General features: G+C 39.8%; 3 protein-coding genes across 5 annotated transcripts in view; 1 reads left to right on the top strand and 2 right to left on the bottom strand.

Moving 5' to 3' along the window:
• Positions 1-7013: 7013 nt before the first annotated feature.
• On the bottom strand, positions 7014-9000 carry LOC133725884 (pentatricopeptide repeat-containing protein At4g26680, mitochondrial). The gene has a single exon (XM_062153284.1). The coding sequence runs from the start codon at positions 8695-8697 to the stop codon at positions 7087-7089; it is 1611 nt and encodes a 536-aa protein (XP_062009268.1). The 5' UTR covers positions 8698-9000; the 3' UTR covers positions 7014-7086.
• Positions 9001-9597: 597 nt separating this feature from the next.
• On the bottom strand, positions 9598-14667 carry LOC133725883 (uncharacterized). 3 transcript variants are annotated; one of them, XM_062153282.1, is made up of 9 exons: positions 14539-14658; positions 14004-14347; positions 12036-12163; positions 11887-11943; positions 11662-11754; positions 11091-11169; positions 10808-10932; positions 10205-10348; positions 9598-10118 (listed from the first exon to the last, which is right to left on the bottom strand). In XM_062153282.1, the coding sequence occupies exons 3-9, from the start codon at positions 12159-12161 to the stop codon at positions 9879-9881; spliced, it is 864 nt and encodes a 287-aa protein (XP_062009266.1). In that variant the 5' UTR covers positions 12162-12163; positions 14004-14347; positions 14539-14658; the 3' UTR covers positions 9598-9878. The 3 variants fall into 3 exon arrangements, with proteins under 3 accessions (XP_062009266.1, XP_062009265.1, XP_062009267.1); XM_062153281.1 differs by lacking the exon at positions 14004-14347 and having other exon boundaries at positions 14539-14667; XM_062153283.1 differs by lacking the exon at positions 14004-14347 and having other exon boundaries at positions 14520-14611.
• Positions 14668-14858: 191 nt separating this feature from the next.
• Positions 14859-15730, top strand: part of LOC133732131 (transcriptional adapter ADA2-like) — a 4020-nt gene continuing 3148 nt past the window's right edge. Inside the window, exons 1-2 of the mRNA XM_062159603.1 lie at positions 14859-15044; positions 15131-15383. Coding sequence (XP_062015587.1) covers positions 14992-15044; positions 15131-15383 — 306 coding nt within the window. The 5' untranslated portion in view covers positions 14859-14991. The remainder of the gene's footprint in view (positions 15045-15130; positions 15384-15730) is intronic.

Genomic DNA, 15730 nt, shown 5'->3' with positions numbered 1-15730 from the left:
GATGATTGCCACACTTGTTCCCCATTGGCATAAAGCTTGACTCACAAGTCACTATACCTATGTTATACACTCAAATACTTATCTTATACATGACATAGACATTTTATACAATGAACAATACAACATGTTTCATATATACTACAACACTCCCCCTTGGATATTTCATGTCGATAGTATTTGTCTAAGCCGTGCGCTTCGAAATTGCCTCGTTAAAAACTTTGCCAAGTAATAAAACCCTGTGGGAAAAAACAACCTTGGTCGAAGGAGAAAAAGAGTGCAACGCGCATTAAGTGTGGAGTATGTTTCTAGATACTCCCCCTGATTTAGTCTCCCCCTGAAGATCATGGGAGTTCGGATAACCTTCTTAATCCGATGCTCTTCACATGCTTCTCGAAAGGGGTTTTTGGTAGCGACTTAGTAAATAAGTCCGCTACATTATCCTCTGATCGGATTTGATTTACTTCAATGTTTAGAAGTGTTTGCTGTTGCTGATTGTAGAAGAATTTTGGTGATATATGTTTAGTATTGTCACCCTTGATGAAACCTAATTTCATTTGCTCAATACAAGCTTCATTATCTTCGTAAATGCATGTAGGTTTATCTGTGGTAAACTTCAAACCACAAGTTCCTCGAATGTGTCTATTTATAGACCTTAGCCATATGCATTCACGCACAGCTTCATGTAGAGCAATAATCTCTGCATGATTTGAGGAAGTAGCGACAATGGTCTGTTTTGTAGATCTCTAAGATATCGCCGTGCTTCCCATGGTAAAGACATAACCTGTTTGGGAGCGACCTTTATGGGGGTCAGAGAGATACCCCGCATCAGCAAAGCCCATCAAAACATTATTTTTATTTTGATGGAGGGGAGGAGGAGAACGTCGGTCACCATTGATGGTGTCGCCGGCGTCTACATTACGGAAGGTGGCTTTTTGCCTCATGGGGTCTGATCTCATGCTTCCGTCTTTTCTTTTCTCTTTGTAGGGATAAAACAATCCCATATCAATCGTACCCTTTAAGTATCGAAAGATTGTCTTTATGCCAATCCAATGGCGGCGTGTTGGCGCAGAACTATGTCGAGCTAACAAGTTCACTGCGAATGAGATATCCGGTCTTGTGCATTGAGCTAAATACAATTATGCGCCTATCGCACTTAGATAGGGTACTTCAGCCTCTAATAATTCTTCGTCCTCATCCCTTGGACGAAACGGATCTTTTGTGGGCTCAAGACTTCGGCCGATCATAGGAGTACTTACAGGCTTTGCTTTATCTTCATTAAAGCGCCTTAGTAATTTTTGAGTATATGCTGACTGATGGATCATAATCCCATCACTACGGTGCTCGAGTTCTATTCCGAGGCAAAACCGTGTTTTCCCAAGATCTTTCATCTCAAACTCGGATTCATAATATTTAGCAGTTTCTTTTAACTCATCTAGAGTTCCAATTAGGTTCATGTCATCGACATAAACTGCTACAATTGCAAATCCGGAACTTGTTCTTTTAATGAACACGCAAGGGCATATTTCATTGTTAACATATCCCTTTCCAATCAAGTAGTCACTTAGACGGTTATACCACATCCGTCCGGATTGTTTCAATCCATATAGTGAGCGTCTTAATTTTATTGAAAACGCGCTCCGTGGTTTAGAGCCACTTGATTTTGGTAATTGAAGTCCATCAGGAACCTTCATATATATCTCTGAATCTAGATCCCCATAGAGATATGCTGTAACCACATCCATAAGCTGCATGTCAAGTTTTTCGGAAACTACCAAACTGACAAGGTAGCGGAACGTTATAACATCCATTACGGGAGAGTATGTCTCCTCGTAGTCGATTCCAGGGCGTTGTGAGAAACCTTGCGCCACAAGGCGGGCTTTATATCTCATCACCTCATTTTTCTCATTACGCTTTCTAACAAAGACCCATTTATGGCCAACAGGCTTTATATTTGGTGGTGTCAGCATTATAGACCCAAATACCTGTCTCTTTGTTAGTGAATCCAATTCAATCTGGATCGCATTTTTCCATTTAGGCCAATCCGCTCTTCGTTGATATTCTTCAACAGAGCGAGGCTCGATATCATCATATTCTATGATTCCTTTTGCAACATGATATGCAAACGCATCATCAATTGCCATAGAATTTCTATCCATCATCTCATGTACACTATTGTAATTTATGGAGATTTCTCTATTCTCTGGAGTTGGTTCTGACATTGGAGCGTCCCCCAATGGTGTCTCTTGGACATAACCATAATCCGGAATATTCTCGTGAGATGGATTATTCATATCTATGATTAATGGATTATTTTGTGCCAAACTCGCTTTCTTTCTTGGGCGAGAATCCATCGAACCTATAGGTCTCCCGCGCTTCCTGGCAGGAGCCATGGGCCTAGCCAATGTGTCACCCATAGAGGGAACGTTGGCGCCATTCTCATGTATTTTTGAGATGGCATTATGTCTTTTAGGTACATCAATCCTTGCAGGTATATTTGCAGCATGTATGTGTGATCTCGTCACTTTAGCGATATCAGAAAACGCATCAGGCATCGATTCTGCTACGTTCTGAAGATCGAGAATTCTCTGCACTTCTTTTTCAGATTGTGCGGTTCGGGGATCAAGATGGGACAAAGTGGGGACAAACCACGACAATTCCTGTCCTTTTTGTTGAACATTAGTGTTCATGTCTCCCCCTAAAGGCGGGAAGACTGTCTCATCAAAGTGACAATCCGCAAATCTAGCGGTAAATAGATCACCTGTCAAGGGTTCTATGTAGCGGATTATGGTTGGAGAGTCATAGCCAACATAAAGGCCTAATCGTCTTTGAGGACCCATTTTAGTGCGCTGTGGTCGCGCAATTGGCACATAGACTGCACACCCAAATATGCGTAAATGTGAGATATTAGGCTCATACCCAGTCACCATCTGGGACGCAGAAAAAGGTTGGGTGGTAGTGGGCCTTAGACGAATAAGCACAGCTGCGTGTAATATTGCATAGCCCCAAGCAGAAATAGGGAGATTGGTGCGCATAACCAATGCCCTAGCAATCATTTGAAGTCTTTTAATGGCAGCTTCTGCGAGACCATTTTGGGTATGTACATGAGGGACGGGATGTTCAACCTCGATCCCAATGGACATGCAATAATCATCAAAAGTTTTTTATGTAAATTCCCCAGCATTGTCAAGACGAATTGACTTAATATGATGATCAGGGTGGTGAGCCCTTAACTTAATGATTTGTGCTAGGAGTTTAGCAAATGCAGCATTTCTTGTGGATAAGAGCATGACATGTGACCAACGTGTCGATGCATCAACCAACACCATAAAATATCTAAATGGTCCGCAAGTTGGATGTATAGGTCCACAGATATCACCTTGTATTCTTTGCAAGAATGGTATATTTTCTTTAATGTCTTTTGCATAGGATGGTCTCGATCCTACTTTTGCTAAAGAGCAAGTTTTGCAAAACGAATGATATGCTTTAGAAGTAATTCTTTGAACCTTTCTTTGGTTCGTACTTCCTTTTGTTTTAAAGAATGGATGTCCGTGTGAAGTTTTTAATATACGGAGCATCATATCTCGACCTGGGTGTCCCAAACGGTCGTGCCAAAGTCTGTATGTGTCGGAATCCCATAAATTTTCATTCATAACATGGTTGGATTCAATGACTCTAATAGTGGTTGCGTACAATCCACTAGAGCGACACATGAGTTTCTCTAATACTCGTGTATTTCCGTAGTTATTAGAGGTGATGTAAAGGAACTCTTGTCCATTCTCACAATGTGTTTGCACATGAAAATCATTGGCTCTTATATCTTTAAAACTTAATAGGGTTCTTCCAGCCCTTGGAGCATATAAAGCTTCGGCGACATTAATATTTGTGCCATTCGGCAATAGAAATTGAGCTGGTCCACGACCATGAATCAATTGAGATGGTCCTGCCATCGTGGTCACTGAAGATTGACTAGGCGTCATCCATAAGAATAATTGCCTATGTCGTAATATAGTATGTGTGGTGCCACTATCAAGAAGGCATTCCAATTCTCCCGAAGCCATACTGAAAAATAAAGTTCGGAATATTAACACATGTCAATGACATTGATAATGCGATACTTTATTAATAGGGAAAATAGTCAATGATTACATCAAAGTTTCCAAAGTTTATTCCAATATAAAATCAAACTTTATACAAATTGTAATTGCTCAATCCGTTTGGTAATTCCAATAAAATATGACCAGGTAAGTAGAGAGATGTTGGTGGAGCGAGGCTCGCTTAAGTACCCCGATCTCAATTACTTGCCTAGACATCATACTTCATTGGGTACGCCACATGAGAAAGAGTCAATTCAATTGTTATTTGACTAAGGCACATTTGCCGTTTTATTGGAAAATAGAAAAGACTATTTTAATCAAAGTCTGCGGCATCCTCGTGCTCTTCATTTTCAGCTTTGAAGTCTTTTATGGTGAGAATAACATCTTCACCATCTTCTTCTTCAGCAAGGTGAGCTTCTTGCTCCCTCATTTCCCTGTACTCCTTGTAGCGTGCAGCTAGTTGAGTACTTGCTTGGCATTGCTTAAACCAATGCTCGATTGATCCACACCTATGACACACGTCATTGTGGTTGACTTTCTTTATTTGAGGTGCACGTTGTGGATATTCCCTAGGCGGGTTGTTGCTGCTACTACCACGGCGTATTATGCGACCTCCACGGCCCACAGTGTTACGGCCCATGGTGTTGTTATATTCTCTTTTCCCACGTGTGGAATTGCCACCACGTGTGCCCGCTCCAAAGTTGCGGTTTCCTTCCTTATTGGGGCGGTTGTATGGACCCATTCGTCCGTCATGTCCCCTGTTATTAGGGTATACATGCCCCTTATTAGTAGGGTACCGCTCCTTGCGCCCTTTCTTGGGTGCATTATAATTTGCATCATGAACGCTTTTGGTTCCTACGGGCCTTGAATTATAATTCTTCACAAGGATATTGTCGTGCTTCTCAGACACCGACAAAATATTGATAAGCTCATTGAACTTCGTAAGTCGTCCAGCATTAAATTCAGTGCGATATTGCTTTGATAGTATAATTGCTGCGACGGGGAAGGTGGAGAGAGTCTTCTCAATTAGCTCTTCTTCTGTGAGAGGTTTTCCACAGAACTTCAGCATGACTTTTAGCCGAAGAGCTTCTGAATTGTATTCAGCAACAGACTTGAAGTCGGAGAAGCGTATATTGTTCCATTGAACCTTCAAGTCAGGGAGGAGGGAATCTTGGATATTATCAAAGCGCTCTTCTAGCGCTACCCATAGGTCCCTTGCATCTTTGATGGACATATACTCTAATCTGAGTGCTTTGTCCATATGGCGTCGCATCAAGATAATTGCTTGTGCATGCTTTATGGGTGTTCGTTGGAACACAAGGCCCGCGTTTGGTGCCTGGATTATGGGCAATATCCCTTTTGATGTGAGATGGTTCTCAACGTCAGTTTTCCAACTATGGTAATCCGAACCAGTTGAGTCAAGGATTTGAAATTCGAGTCTAGGTTCATTCGACATCCTTGAAATATAAGAAGAAAAAGATGTATTAGTTTCGGAGTTTAAAACTTCCACGAAAAACTAAAACAATAAGATTTCCGAGCTATGCTACCAAGAAATCAATTTCCAAGAATATTTGGATTAGACCGAAACAATGATGTTTAATAGGGTCATAAATCGATGCTTGCGGACGCTCTTAGTCCGAATATTATGAACACTCTTAGTTCATTGACTACGAACGCTCTTAGTTCGTTTAGCGTGAATTTCTATAATTCCGCTTTTTAATTGTAAGTTCCCAAAAAGAAAAAGGAGGAGAAAAATAAATAAAAACTCAAAAGCGGGAACTTTTAGTAAAGAATACCTTGAAATAGTGTTGTCGGAAATGACCGAAAAAGTTGCCCAAAAGTTGCCTGAAAAGTCACCGGAAAATGGCCGGAAAGTTGTCGAAAAGTCGCCGGAAAAGTTGTCGAAAAGTCGCCGGAAAAGTGTCCGGAGAGTGGCCGGAAAAGTTGCCGGAGAAGTGGCCGGAAAGTGGCCGGAGAGTTGCCGGAAAGTTACTCGACAGATCTGTCGACAGCTGCTCGGCAGATGGCTCGGCAGCTGCTGCGCAGGTCCTCGGCAGGTGCTCGGCAGCTGCTGCGCAGGGGCTTCGGCAGGACTCGGCAGGTGTTGTCGGCAGGTCTCGGCAGGACTCGGCAGGGGCTTCGGCAGGTGCTGCGCAGGGGCCTCGGCAGATCTCGGCAGCTGCTGTGCAGGGGTCTCAGCAGCTGCTCGGCAGCACTTCGGCAGGACTCGACAGCGGTCCGGCAGCGGTTCAATTTTTCCGGTGGCCGGTTCAGGCTGTTTCCGGCCGGTTCTGGAGGTTCTAAAACCGATTCTGGGCTTCTTGGATCAAGGGCTTTGATATGAGCTAGGGTTTGGAGGTTTTTTGTTGGTTTGGAAAAATGACTTCGATCGGATTTTGAACTCCCTCTACTCTTTTCAATTTCGATTCTAATTCTAGAGCAATTTCGTGCTGATAACGTGTTTAAGGACAAGCAAAATTGACAGAGAGATTGAGGGAATAGAGATTCAAGTGTGTGTTTCATTTCATTCAATAGGAGGTATTTATAGGGATACATTTGAAGTGTGAGTGTTACAAATAGTGATACAACTTGATGGCATCTTCACTTGTAGCCTCACATTGTGGCATCTCCATTTGCAGCTCCACATTGTGGTTGTGATGATGATGATTGCCACACTTGTTCCCCATTGGCATAAAGCTTGACTCACAAGTCACTATACCTATGTTATACACTCAAATACTTATCTTATACATGACATAGACATTTTATACAATGAACAATACAACATGTTTCATATATACTACAACAGAAGCTTAATTTTTATGGAATTGCAAGTAGAAGTTTTATGTCAGAATAATTAATAGTTTGAGCTTCGATACGATGAGACTACACAAGCAGATGTGCTCTGACAATACGACAGAAGTTGGACCCTCTTTAGAACCTTATATATTGGCAGTTACAAGGAAATCAATGTTTACAATTTACATGTTTCCTAATCTGTTAAGTTATCATTCTCTTCTACACAGCAGATAATCTTCGCCATGTCAAAACCTTGAGGAATGAGGCGTCTAGCTTCCATCTCAGTGCATAGCAATTCTACCCATTTTTCTTTTCCACAGCGTTGAAGTCCCAGACATAGATCAGATAATATGCCTGAATCAGGAACAAAATTTCTCTCAAACATTTCTCTCAAGACTTCAACTGCTCCATCAAAATCCCTATTATTGCAGAAGCTAGACAACAACATCTTAAAAGTATGTTCATTGGGATGATAGCCACTCCTAACCATGCTCTTGTACAACAGAAAGGCACGATCTGAGTTCTTTCTCACACACTGCCCACCAACAAGCGCAGAAAAGGTTGAGGCATTTGGGACAAAGTTCTTTCTGTCAAGCTCTTTTACCAGATACGCAGCTTTCTTTGTCTTACCCTCCTTGCATAGTCCCAAAATCAATCCATTATAAGTCAGAATATCAGTGCTGACTCGGTCCTTTGACATCTCCTCAAAAAGCCTACTGCCCATCTCACCATTACCTGCTTGACCATACCCATTTATCATGGTATTATAGGTTACTGTATTAGGAGCCACATTCAGGGCTTTCATCTCACTAAAAATTCTATTTGCTTCTGGTAGTTTTCCTTGCTTACAAAACCCATCAATGAGTGTGTTAAAAGTTACCACATTCGGGTGCAATCCATTCTTCACCATCAAGTTTTTGAACTTCACAGCGGAACTCAGAAGACCCTTATCGCAATGTCCTGCAATAAGTGTATTATATGACACAATGGTAGGACTGAAACCCATGCTCTCCATCTTCTCAAGGACTTCAACAGCATTCTCTAATTTTCCCACTCTACAATAAGCACACATAACCATATTAAGAGTATAAACATTGGGTGAAATTCGACAACGCCTCATTTCTCTGTAGAATGCCAAAGCAACATCAGCTCTATGTAAATCAAGCAATGAGCTCACATACGCATTGCATGACTCAACCGTCGGGTAAAACCCGTAATCCTTCATTCTACAAAACGTGTCTGTGGCATTCCTAAACTTCTTCATATGCGCAAACGTCTTGAAAAGCGAATCAAAAACCCGAGGAGAGGAATCACACAAGCGGTACGAATACAGTATCGCTTCAAACAGCTTGGGGGGCAAGTCTATGGACCCTGGCACAAGAATCTTTCTCAAAATCGACTCTGCAGACTTAAATTTTCGATACTTGGTGAGAATGTGGAGGATCATGGAGTGTGTTTCGAGGGTATGTGAAGTGGGTTTGTGAGTTCCAACCCAGTTGAAAAACTCAAGAGAAAGAACATAATCCTTCTGAATTTTCAGCAAAATATGTTTCACTCTGAAAGCAGTCAGACCATTGGCTAAGGAATCAAGCTTAGCCCAGTCAGAGTGAATCAAATGGCTGTTTACAACATTAACAAAATCAAGGTCTTGGCCTTTGGGTTCAGGAATTGTTCTGTGGGGAATAGGAATTGGATTCCAATTCTTTGTTTCCAAATTCACAGAAACAGAGGGTTTTGTAAAGGTGGGTTCTTTAGCAATTGAATTGGGCAAGATTGAAACTTGACGAAATGGGAGTTTATTCATAGTTTCCTAGTGTATCGTGTAGAACCCAGTTTCGTATTTAGGTCTGTAAGTTCTTACAAGCAGAAAGATTTAAGTTTGGGGATCAATATAAATTTGTATCAGAATTTTGACCTACTGATTCAGAAAATTGAAATGAACTGAAGCTGGGTGTTGACGAGAAAAAGCATGGAACTGGGAAAAGGGACATGAAGACTCACTAACCTTGTTGGAGGCTGAGGATGAAGATGATGGTGCAGAATGAGTTCTGACTCTGCTTCACTGTGTAACGAGCGAGTCTATATGGAGCAGAAAGCAGCTAATGAATATTTTCAGTAATATTTCCCCAAAAAAATGAAAATGAGGTCTTTTTGTCCACATCAAAAAAATCCCAAAAAAATACCCCTTGGTTAAACTTCCACATCTAAAGCCTTAATAAAGACAATTCTTTACGATGAATTTTGCTAATTTCAATAGTTATTGTGAAAAATATGCATGTGAGGATCAATTTTAATCTATAACGAGAGAGATAAACACATAATTGTATATAACCGGTTGTATTTAAGAATTTCTCTCATAACGTAATTGTGTTAAAAAATTATTCTCTCACTTAAACATAATGGCACCGTTTTTAGGTCACTATGCAAGTTGAACTGTCATTTTAGCATGTAGACCAAACTTGAGAATTCTTATTTATTATGTCACATCATTACTGGAAATTATTTTATGCACCGACAATGCAAATGACCCAACACTTGTAAGATCTCTCGTTTGTTGCTTGGAAGTTTTGAGTTTAGTGTTTCCGGTTTCCGGTTTCATGTCATGCTGGAGTTTCTGCTTGAGGTGACAGAACAATTAATCAAGCACCAATCAAATACCAAAACGATATGTGTTTTCCAAAAACTGATGTAATGAATTCCAAAGTTAGCGAGGAACTCTTGTTCATATCTCTCATTAAACCAATGAAACCAATGTCAAAATGATGGATATCTGGACTACAAAAGCAATCTTAGCAAACTCTTGGTCTTTAACAGCATGCCAATACTAATATTGGACAAGGGTTCCAAATACCGATACAACAAATTTGAATTATTCGCATGGCTTTTTTGTACTATCAGAAATTCAGAATTACAATCTTTCATATAACTAGGACCTGTGTGAACCCACCTACACCTACTTTAATGTATCAGAGGTTCTGCTTATCATCACAACTCATCTTCACCAGCTTCAGCCGCAGCTATCTGAGAATCCAATGTGTTTATCAGCCTCTCACTTACACTTTGTGCTACAGATATCATGTCAAGAATGACGCTTGGATCTAGGCCTGCACCACCCCTTTTTGTCAACCCACATATGTTCCCTTGCCTGTTGACTGAAATAGAAACAGCTGAGCTCATTTGGGATTCCTCTTCTGATGTGGCATCTACAATATAGTGCCTGCCTACCTGAATAGCAGATGGGTAGAGATCAATAATGGGCAATAAACATGAAGTCTACTTAAGGACAGAAGACATGGGTCAAAATTTATCACCTTCGTTAATGTAACAATGACAGGGACCTTGGATGTGTCAAATTGCAGAAATTCCTCGTCGCTTACGTCAACCTCTGGTTGCTCATCTCCTGATGCACCAGCTGCAACATTTACTCTTGGGATGCCTGTATTGCTCAAAGCAGCCTTTGGGAATATGAGTTTTTATCCTCACATAATTTTATATAGAAATACCAATAAAAGTGCACTTAGTTTTAACTTTTCCTCTTTTTCTTTTGACAGAAATTGAGATTGCCAATGAAACAAAAATATTAGGAGACTCAGTTGACATCACGAAATGGCCACAAACTCTGACCACCAAAAGAAAAAGAACATGGCTTAAATGATTGTAAAAACCCGTTGGCTAAGAGAAACAGGCTCAAACTAGTAAAGTGTGTCTATTACTTTATTTATATATCTTCAATTTCAGTCTTGACAAGCTCTTTAAATGATAAGCTATCATTCATCTATTCTCTATACCTCTCTCTGAAACTAAATATGTAGACCTTATAACCACCAGCAAATTCCTATATTGTCCTGTTCATTTATTTGCATAAAAAGAAATTAAATAAGAGTTAGTTCTAAATAATTAAGAATATCAAGTACCTTAATAGCAGCACCTAGGGCATCTAGTAGATTTCCGTCTGAACTAACAACAAGGCCTTCAATGTAAAGATCCCAACAAATCTTTCCTTCCACAATTGCCAGAGAAGAGAGGTCAATTCCAGCACCTAGGACCAATAAAGACAACCATTTTAACAGTAAGCTGGATTAAAATAATTGGACAATTAAAAGATAAACATTGACCGAAGAGAGAATGCACAGACATTAAAAGATAAATTGACCAGCACTATTTAATTGTGCTCCTCTGATTTCAATGAGTACAGACCTGATCCACTTTTACCACCTAATAGACAACGCTGAAGAGCAACTGAGAGTTCTGCGGACAGCTCCTCACCCCCTCTACCCTGTAAAAATGAAACAAGCAACAGCTTTACAAGAAGAGTACAGGCATGGCTCATACAAAGGCAAAATACGCTTTGCAATGGTCTAGTAGTTCATAACCAAAAGAAAAAAGGTTTGCATCAGAGGATTACGGAAAGAAAACAAATAACCAGAAATTGAAATTTAGTTTCCAAATTTTATCATTATGCAGTAAATTAACCCTTTTTAGTGAGACTACAACCTTATTGTTTTTTCTTTTTTTCTCAAATCTGTTTTTGTAAGAAGACTATATATTCATATCATTATGTTCTTTGCACCTCATACATTGAAGTGAAGTCTTCAACTAGCATACAAATGAAATATTGAAGTGTGTGTGTGTGTGTATTATATCCTTAATTAGTTTCTTCATGGCAAGAGTTCCACATGATAGTAGTACTGTAAAGAAACAAAAATGTCTATTCAGCCTCAATTGTGAAGTAAAATATGAGATGGTAGCAGATAATAAAAGTGCTAACCTCAAACATTGGTGCTGCAGTTGGACTGCAATCAACATTTATAGAGACTTTTCCTTTGTCAGGATGCAATGCGCTCGGCCTTCCAAGTTCAGCCTGCACTTGTTCAAATATACAGCAAGTGCAATGAGAAGGCAGGGTTTAATAAAGAAGACTAAAAATGGAAGTATTGAAGGAATTCTAAAAGCCAACAGAACTAAACAGCTTAGCAGTAAGCCCATGTGCTACCTTCACACTGGCAATGACTTCTGTGGCACCAATCCTGACCCTTGCTGAACCATTTGACTGCAAGAAGGCCATGAAAATGCAGCTTATAACAACATAAGTAAAATTAATGTCAACCAGGAATATCTAAATTTGAACGAAGCATATCAAACCTGGGAAATGACTCCAGTTTCAACAAAGATGGGTCTAGGCGTCAATCTTTTCCGACCATCAGTGCGAAGGTCCTGAGCAATGCCACCCTGTATGAAATACTTCTCTCCTATAGATAATCCCACCATTTCTGAATATACAATATGCAGGAAACCATTAGTTCTGAAAAAAAGGCAGCTCAATCAACACGAACAATTAGGACATAAAGAGTACACAGAAAGGATAGTCATCGTGAATGCTCGCATTAACAAAGAGCTAAAACAACTCTAGCCAGATGGATTATGTAGACTCAGGACAGGTTATACCTACAATGGCCTTTCACACCTACAGATTCAGGAATTCTGAAACCACTCACTGTTCTACATTATCCCCCAATTCAATTTTATTTTTCAATACCCAGAATTAGGCCTGGCAACGTGCGGGTATAGTGCGGGTACGGTGCGGGTTCTTAACGGGCCGACCCGGTAAGAACCCGTTAGCTTAACGGGTTTCGCGGGCCAAACCCGGCGGGTTTGCGGGTTTTCCGTTGGAACTCGTTAAAACCCGTAAATAGATTTTTTTTTTGAACTTTTTGAACTTTTTATCAAAGCAACTAGAACTAGTTAATTATGCATAGTTTATAAATATACAATCAAGCTGTTGCATCTTCTCCTCTTTCCTCCCTCCATAAATTGGGACTCATCATTTATACTCATCTACAAAAAAAAAAAAAAAAAAAACATACAGACTTAATTATGCATAGTTTATAAATATACAATCAAGCATGTTTAATAAAACCAAGACCAAGTCAGAAAGAGAATCTAATAACCTGTTGCAGAGTAAGGAAATAAGAAACATCCAATTACTCATTTTTGCTTTGGGCAAGTCCATAAGAAAAAGGCCAAAACTGATTGCAAGAAAGATCAATGGTCCACAACCACAAATAAGATTTTTGTGCATAGTATCTAAATTCACCCTTTAAGTTGCTATGTCTAACTGAATCAGTTTGATAGCACCGCCCATCTATTGGAGTTCTCAGTGTAAATAATGCATCACATACCCAGTAAAAGCAAGACACCAAATAGTCCTTTGGTGTTCTTGTCAGCAATTCAGAAAGATTGGGAAGGAAATACAAGGAAATATTCAAATAGGCAAAACAATAGACCAAGCACTCAAGGCATAGACAAAATTAACAAAACTCAGCAATTACGCTATCAATAAGTCAATAACAACAACGGGAAAAAGTGTGAATTTTTACCTTTCTTGTTTCTGCTACTAACCAGCGTCACTAGACATTATCAACCAAAACACAACTACATAAACAACGGATATCTTAATTTCGTCCATATACTATTCCATCCTCATTCAACTAGAATTTACTCAATGCAGCATAAGATCGAGCTCTTTGTTCATCGGAATATACAACGTACAAAGTGAACACACCAAACACGGCACTGCAGCTATCCCATTTAATAGTAAGGCTGAAAACTTTTCAATACCAAATACAACAATACAAGCCAGAAATTTCCTTGATGGAATAATTCCATCTCATCAACTACTGTGTTAGACAAACAACTTGCTATACCCCAGATCTCTACTCTTTTTCAATCATTTTATAGATAGATAATAATCCATTGCAAACTGTCAAAATTTAAACTTTATCATCACCAACAAGAAAATTAACAAATAGAGATACAAGAAAAAGGAATTTGAACTCCAAAAACCAACAACAAACAGTCCAACAACAATCATAGATCCATTAGGTCATAATAGAGATTCCTACTGATGATTCATACATGAAGCAACAGAAAAACTAAAAACAATTAGACAATTAATTTAACTAGTAGGACTCAACCATCAAACATTAGTAGAAACTAGAAAGTTACTGAAACAAGTGGCAAAACACACAATCCAAAAGCCCAGTGCTTTGAAACTGAAACTGGGTCGACTGATTGCATTGAAATCCAAGCTTGAAAAAGAAGCCGACTTACAGTTGGGGAGGTCTCGACGAAGGCAGTGGAAGAAGCTCGAACAGTGATTAACGGTGAAGAAGAGAACGAGGAAACCTCTAGCTTCTCTGGGTTTTGGGTTTGGAGGCTGCTCGAAGAAAAGAGAGATGGAGGCTGCTCTTGGTTGCCGAAAGAAATGAGTTTTAGTTAACGGGATTAACAATCGTGCGGGTATAGGGTGGGTTTGCGGGTTGCGGGTCTAAATGCCAGGCCTACCCAGATAGTAGGGTCTCCTGCCGAACCCTACTATCTTTAGGAATGGAAGAACACTCCTTTAGCAAACCAATTCAGCTAGTCATATCCCAAACTTAAATCAACCAACCAATCTGCAGTACCACCATTCAGTTCTAAGTTCCAATTTCTAATCTAAAGTAAGTTTCTTCCATTCAAATTCAACCTAGGGTTCATTCAAGTAATCAAACTACAACACTTTTACCCAACCCAATTTCTAAATGCAAAATTTACAGACAATTCAATTAATTCTACAACCAAAATTACCGAGCAAGAAGTTGCTGACCTCACTACGACGACTGAAAGAAGGCCGCGGCGCTGCCGGGTATGAGAAAGATGGAGGGAAAGGCTGGTAAGGGAAGGGTTTTCCAAAATCCAAATTAGGGCTTTTGGAGCGGGAACGCCGTAACTTTACTGCTGAGAATATGATCCTGTGCGTGCCACTCCACCTTTTATTCAGTGGGTCTATGTAAAAAATATTTAACACGTGGATCCAATGGAGCAATACTTCCTTACGTGGAGCAAAACCACTGGAGAGTAGAAGAGAGCAGCACCTAATTTTGGCACCACCCCACCACAACTGCCCTTTAACCAAAACCCCCCAAATTTTTTGAACCGTCGATTGAGATGTCAGGCCATTTCTGCCTAATCCCCAATCTGAAAAATTAGGGTTTTTGAAATTAGGTCTTTAATTTTTTAGGGTTTTACATTTCCTTCCTCTCTCGGTGCAATTCGATCGATGGGTCGGTCCCGGGCAGTTGCGCAATCCGCTGCCGGCGATTCCAATCAAAGGTTCGTCCAATTTCTCAGCAAATTTCAGAGCTTTTTTTTTTTTCATTATGAGATTGGTAATTGTTTTGATGGGTAATTTTTTTCAGTAGAGGTAAAAGAAAGAGAACAGCTTCAGGTGCAGAACTAGCTGAGAATGGTAGTACAGCTCAGAAAGGTTTAGCCCAGGAGCTTAGCGAACCCAAAGGGGCTTTTTACCATTGTAATTATTGCCAGAAAGATATATCTGGGAAGATACGTATAAAATGTGGGGTGTGTCCAGATTTTGATCTTTGCATTGAGTGCTTCTCTGTTGGAGTTGAGGTTACACCTCACAAATGTAATCATCCATATAGGGTTATGGTAAGTGGATTTTTTTTACTGTGTCGGAAGTTACTTTCTTTCGATTAATGAAAGTTACTGCTTTGATTTGTATCGTGATTCTGAAACTTAAATTGCTCTTATTCGGTTGTTGTAGTGATGTTAAACTAGTAGAAATGGTTGTAAGAATGCTTGAAGAGATGAGACTTTTTATCTTGAACTAAAGCAGGATGTAAAATTCAGAAATGGGATGAACAGCAAGATGTAAGATGATAAAAAAATGCATTAACAGACTACAGATTGAATTGGTCTCTGATCCGAATGGAATCTCCATAAACTGCTTGCAGATAAATTGTTTTCCTCAGTATGCAAGATTGCTTTTCAAATTT

Source organism: Rosa rugosa, chromosome 1, assembly GCF_958449725.1.
Source record: "Rosa rugosa chromosome 1, drRosRugo1.1, whole genome shotgun sequence".
Classification (NCBI taxonomy): domain Eukaryota; kingdom Viridiplantae; phylum Streptophyta; class Magnoliopsida; order Rosales; family Rosaceae; genus Rosa; species Rosa rugosa.
This window is presented reverse-complemented; position numbering and strand designations above follow the sequence as displayed.

Excerpts from the sequence above, each read along its gene's own strand:
- LOC133725884 (XM_062153284.1), bottom strand. The coding sequence starts at position 8,697 with ATGAATAAACTCCCATTTCGTCAAGTTTCAATCTTGCCCAATTCAATT.
- LOC133725883 (XM_062153281.1), bottom strand. The coding sequence starts at position 12,161 with ATGGTGGGATTATCTATAGGAGAGAAGTATTTCATACAGGGTGGCATT. Across the intron at positions 10,933-11,090 it reads AGGTGGTAAAAGTGGATCAG|GTGCTGGAATTGACCTCTCT; the intron begins GTCTGTACTCAT and ends TATTGGTCCTAG. Across the intron at positions 10,119-10,204 it reads TCATTGTTACATTAACGAAG|GTAGGCAGGCACTATATTGT; the intron begins GTGATAAATTTT and ends TCTGCTATTCAG.